The 6,177-nt window shown below is 46.2% G+C and overlaps 1 protein-coding gene across 3 annotated transcripts in view; it reads left to right on the forward strand.

Moving 5' to 3' along the window:
* prdm6 (PR domain containing 6) overlaps window positions 1–6,177 on the forward strand; it is a 112,339-nt gene that overhangs the window by 69,785 nt on the left and 36,377 nt on the right. For all 3 annotated transcript variants that reach the window (XM_070555624.1, XM_015960312.3, XM_070555625.1), the window contains exon 6: window positions 1,562–1,686. In XM_070555624.1, the coding sequence (XP_070411725.1) occupies window positions 1,562–1,686 (125 nt within the window). The remainder of the gene's footprint in view (window positions 1–1,561; window positions 1,687–6,177) is intronic.

Below are 6,177 nucleotides of genomic sequence, written 5' to 3' on the forward strand. Positions count from 1 at the left end.
GAGACTTGATCAATGAAAAAAATGTTTATTCAGTTAAAAACACCAGAATTCACTTGTTCAGACTGTTCTTCAAAAGCATTTAAAAGTTTCCTTCTTTCTTCATAGTAACCCTAATCGAACCCTAATCGTACCTGACAGATCTACGTCACACTGTCAACATTCACCGACTCACCCATCTTGACTCACGACGGGGAACCTGTTGCTGGTTTAGCATCCAGGAAACAGCAGAGAACGTCTCGGCTAGCAGAAGCTAACTGTTAGCATTAGCAACTCCACCACACAGCAGAGCTCCTCCAGGCTTGTGTTATTTGTGGAGATAAAACAACGTTGCAGACCAGAGTCGTTGGTAGAGTCGTGTTGCTGTTAGCCAATCAGAGGAGAGATTTTCCAGACGTCAGGAGCTCACGCTCCAGATCCTGCCGTGTTCCGCTCCCCTCTGATGTGGCTCAATTCTAATTACCGAAACAAAACTTACAAGGCATTCGTTAAAAATACAGATCACTGCAAATGTTTCAGAAATGTCATTAAAGTACCACTTTAAACTTTTTCCTTTAAAGTTATAAACTCAACATAAAGTCTGTTATCAGAGCAGCAGCAGCTCAGGAGGTAGATTGGGTTGTCCAGGAGGGTTGTAGGATCGATCCCGGCTCCTGGCAGAGAAGGCTGCTGTGTCCTTGAGCAAGACACAACCCACCCTACCTGCTGCTGGTGGTGGTCGGAGGGACGGGTGGCGCCTGTGCTCGGTAGTCTCGCCTCTGTCAGTGCGCCCCAGAGCAGCTGTAGCTACATCGTAGCTCATCACCACCAGTGTGTGAATGGGGGAATGATGCACTGTGGTGTAAAGCGCTTTGGAGCCCTCTGACTCTGAGAAGTGATATAAAAGTCTGGCTCATTTATTATTTATTGAACCTTCAGCTGTGAATAACTGCGTCTCTTGTCAGCAGGTCTGGATTTGAAGTTTTATTCTTAAGGATTTAACAGATTATGGGAATTTTTAAGCCCATTTTCTTAACAATGAATATTAAATTTAACTGTCTTGATGTAATGAAGCTGCTGTTCTTGGACAACCTGATTTCTTTTGCTCTAATTGGTTTTCTTCATGCTTTTGAAATGACTGATTATTCTTTTGGCTCGAAGCTAAATTGAGGGAAATGGGAGTCATGTGGGAATTGAACCTGTGACCTCTCGGTTCTGATCTGCTCTGTCTGCCACCCTGCCATTAGTGATGGAGAAAAACACGTGGGAACAAGTTTTAAAATAGTCTGGACTGGAAACAAGTGCGGTGGAGAATGTGGGGTTTGCTCACCATGTTAGAATGATGTTTTTGGGTGGAGGAGGTGTTATTTCAGGTCCAGTGTGACCCTTCAGCTCTCTGGCCTGTGATTCAACAACATTATTCAAACTGTGGAAAGTGAGAGACACCAGATATTTCCCATAAATCATTTGGGTTGGGTCCGATACGAAATAAAAGCCATTATCAGATTAAAGACGACCCAGAGTCGATCCGTCCCGGCTCACAGCTGCAGGACGGTTGTTCACGCTGGCTGTGTTTGTGTTGCAGGTCCTGTATCTTCTACAGAGCATGCATGGACATCCCCAGAGGAACGGAGCTGCTTGTTTGGTACAACGACTCCTACACCTCCTTCTTCGGCATCCCGCTGCAGTGCATCGCTCAGGATGAAAACTGTAAGGAAACATGGAGGGCTTTGCCTCGGGAGAGGTTTATTCCTGTTTTTGTTTTAAAAGCAGCTTTTCTTTAAAGAGCAAGTCACCCCCAAATCAACTTTGTTTTCTGATAAACTATATAAATGTGTGTCTAATCGTGCTGCAGACACGTGTAGTCAATAGTTTAGCACTTCAGTGCATTTCAGTAAAAATTTTAATATTCTGCCTAAAAGTGTCAGTGTTGTGCCGTTGTCCGGTTAAAAACTCTGCACTGCATTTGAATTTAAATCTGTCATTGCTATTGGCTAAGAGGTACCCTAGAATGTTAGCTGGTACCATATGATGTCACAATGTCGTTGTGAGCCTGTGTGTGTGTGTGTGTGTGTGTGTGTGTGTGTGTGTGTGTGTGTGTGTGTGTGTGTGTACTTGTTAGCGGCTCCGCCCTCTCGGTCTGCTAGGCAACAGCATTTGTTGCATTTTTCAAACAGGAAGTGGGAGCGGAGGAATACTCTGGTAGGGGGTGACTTGCTCTTTAAATATGCAGCTTGTTCTTTTCGGAGTGGGGGAGAGGGTCTCTGGTATCTGGGCTGATCGGTGGTTGTTCCCCTTCAGCTAGAAGGTTGCAGGTTTGAATCCAGGCATTATCGCATGTTCTCCCCTGGGTATTCCAGTTTTTAATCCCACAGACCAAAAACACGCATGTTAGCTTAATTTATCTGGAATATTAGAAGTGGCTCTGGGTAGACTTGTCTGCTAAGAAGACACACATCTTGGTGTCCTTCCTGAGGGACGGAAGGATGAGATGGACCACGGATCTGGTGAGTTTTCTGCAGGTCTGGGTGTTCTGGTCCATTTGTTTTCCAACCCTCACCTTTGGTGAACTTCGGTGTCCGGGCTCAGCCTTAGAAATAAGGATGAGGAATTCCATCTCCAGGAAGATGGATGGATGAAGGGACATCCGATTTGTTACTGTTTGTCTTCTCTTCAGTTTCCCTCCTTTACGTTCATCCCTTCTTGTTAGAATCAGTTTGCCTCTTTTCTCCTCCGCCCATCCCTTTTTCCCCCTCTCTGGGTTTTGTTTACCTCCCCTCCAGTTTTCTGCCCTGTCAGCTTGTTTATATTCTTTTCAGTCAAACATGTGTTTCCATGCATCTTACAGAGAAACTCCCTTCAGGGGGAAAAACAAACTTTGACTTTTTTCTTCTGTGATTATTCAGAAAGAAAAACTCAAATGTGAAACAGAAAAGCTGAAGATGGTTTAATCTGGAATCTAAATCCAAGTGAATGAAATTAGAGGCTGGCCTTTAACGGGGCCGTGTGGAAATGAGATCGTGCTGATTGCTAATTAGAGAAGTTTTGGCCACAGTCTGGTTTCTGTTACAGACCAAACGACTCTTTTACATGACGTTGTTCACCATGACTGGTCTGTGGCAGCTTCTGCAAACATAATCACACACAAATATTTGTTTTACTGCAGTTGTGGGGACCCATGCTTTCTCTGTTACTGAAACAAACAACCAGGCTGAACACAAAAAACTCCTTAAGCTCAGTTCTGTGGGTCACATCAAAGTTCATGTTCACTTTTTTATTCCATCCATTTCAGCTGCTTATCCGGGTCGAGTCTCGGGGCAGCAGCCTAAACAGGGAAGCCCAGACTTCCCTCTCCCCAGCCACTTGGGCCAGCTCCTCCGGGGGAATCCCAAGGCGTTCCCTGGCCAGGTGAGAGACGTAGTCCCTCCAACATGCCCTGGGTCTACCTTTAGGTCTCCTCCCGGTTGGACGTGTCTGGAAAACCTCACCAGGGAGGCGTCCAGGAGGCATCCTGACCAGATGCCCGAGTCACCTCAACTGGCTCCTCTTGATGTGGAGGAGCAGCGGTTCTACTCCGAGTCCCTCCCGAATGTCCGAGCTCCTCACCCTATCTCTAAGGGAGAGCCCAGCCACCCTTCGGAGAAAACTCATTTCGGCCGCTTGTATCCGTGATCTCGTTTTTTCGGTCACTACCCAAAGCTCGTGACCATAGGTGAGGGTAGGAACGTAGATGGAGAGCTTCGTCTTCTGGCTCAGCTCTCTCTTCAGCACGACAGACCGGTACAACGCCCACATCACTGCAGATGCAGCACCAATCCACCTATCCATCTCACGCTCCAGTTTTCCCTCACTCGTGAACAAGACCCCGAGATACTTAAACTCCTCCACTTGGGGCAGGACCTCATCCCCGACCCGGAGAAGGCATTCTACCCTTTTCCGAATCAAGACCATGGTCTCAGATTTAGAGGAGCTGATTCTCATCCCAGCCGCTTCACACTCGGCTGCGAACCGCTCCAGTGAAAGCTGAAGATCACGTTCTGATGAAGCCAACAGGACCACATCATCTGCAAAAAGCAGAGACCTGATCCTCAGGCCACCAAACCGGATCTCCTCAACACCTTAAAACTTTATTTCTACTCAAATTCATTAGAGCTATTTATATCCTGGCTTTATTAGTTATAACACACCTGTTATTGGTTTAGTTCACCTTGATGCCTGAACAGGTGTGAGTCTCACCAGAACTACAGAACCGGACCAAAGGAGGGGTTGCTGTAGAGTCTGACACACGTCAGTGACTTGATGCGATCTGCTGGGTTTTTCTAATTTTCATAGAAACTTTTGATGAAGTGTTACTAGGGACGAGTACCTTTCGCTTTTAGATTGATTTGGTACTAAATCCCAGTACCTAGAATTTGATACCGGTACCAATTTTTGATACTTTTGAGTGTTTAATAATTATTTAATTACATATATTTTTCTAACTATATAACCATATTTGATGAATATCATGATAAATAACAAACTGTTTGTTGAACAAACTTCTTCAACATGTAAACCTTTAATCACACCTGTTTGTAAATGATACAAAAACCAGCTCCATGGACTCCTATTCCTCTCCTTCCACCTCTGTGGATGGGTGGGTCCTCGTAGTTTTATGAACCGGAAATTAAACTGAAGCAAACATCTCAGCCGTGAACTAAAATGACTGCATCTTCGTTCCTTTGGCCATTCATTTTCAAACAGTTGATTTTTCCTGCTCAGAAGTTGGAATTTCCGAGTGCCGAGGAGAAAGCGAAAGCACCATTAGCTCCTAGCAACAGAAACTAAAGTCTAAAGCTAACGTTGTCTTAAACAGTTTATTTACCTGCTAGAGCAGATCAGGACGATGATCGCTCATTTAGAACGCCGTCGACATCGGCATCACCCAGCCAACCATCGCGTTATGTGACGTAGACCCAATCTTTGGAGCGCGTTCTTCCTACCGTGCTGCTTGCTCTGCTTACATCTCTCCCACAGCGACTGACGACATAGCGCTCTTGTGCATGCGCTGCTGTTTATCTTAGGAAATCAGGACTGAACGCTAGTGTGTAAGTGGCAAACGGTACCGAAACAAGGCACCGTTTCAAATCACATCAATCGGTCCGTGGTCGGAGCCTTAAAAAGTAGCGAATACGATACCCATCCCTAACTGGGGCGACGGTGGCACAGGAGTTAAGTGCTTACCCCGTAATCGGAAGGTTGCAGGTTCGAGCCCCACTCAGTCTGACGCTGTCGTTGTGTCCTTGGGCAAGACACTTAACCCACATTGCCTGCTAGTGGTGGTCGGAGGGACCGGTGGCGCCAGTGCTCGGCAGCCTCGTCTCTGTCAGTGCGCCCCAGGGCAGCTGTGGCTACATTGTAGCTCATCCCCACCAGTGTGTGAATGTGTGTGTGAATGGGTGAATGACTGATTGTGTTGTAAAGCGCCTTGGGGGGTTTCAGGACTCTAGAAGGCGCTATATCAAACTGTTAAGGCGTGTTAGCTAGCTCAGGATCAAAACACAAAACCTTCAGGTAGCTCCGCCCCTACACCTACTGACCAATCAGCGGATCCTCATCCACTTTGCGTTGTTTGTAGCTGTCTCTTTGAAATGAGTCTGAGATGCAACTTTTGAGTCGTTTCTCTGAGTGATGACCTCTGACCTTTCGGTAAAACTACTGGAATGTCCAACTGTAATAAATATTGTCCTTGGTAATGACCTTTGACCCTTTTCTGCTTAGCGGGCAGCAACAGTTTCTTCTTTAAGGTCACTGCTATGTCCTTCCTGCTCGGTAGTGTTAACACACGTCTGAATGCTCCGGAGCAGAAACGGTTCAATCGATATTTAGACCAGCAACAAATTAAGGCCTAGTCCACACGTAGCCGGGTTTTTTTTTAAACGAATATCCGCCCCTCCAAAAACTTGCATCCACACCACCTCGTTTTAAAAACAAACTCTGTCCACACGTACCCGGATAAATACGTTGTTAAGGACATGCCAGACCTGTAGGCGGCAGTACTTCCCCCGTTCTTAACCTCATTCTTTGTCTGTGGTCTTCTGCAAGGAGCAGTAATTCCGCTTGCAAAAACAAACAAGCAGAAAGCGCTTGGACAATTGATAAAGCGAGCGCAGCTCTGAGGGCATCCATGCTGTTGGCTAGCGTAAACACAGGTCGCACACG

This window comes from Nothobranchius furzeri, chromosome 10 (genome assembly GCF_043380555.1).
Source record: "Nothobranchius furzeri strain GRZ-AD chromosome 10, NfurGRZ-RIMD1, whole genome shotgun sequence".
Taxonomy (NCBI): domain Eukaryota; kingdom Metazoa; phylum Chordata; class Actinopteri; order Cyprinodontiformes; family Nothobranchiidae; genus Nothobranchius; species Nothobranchius furzeri.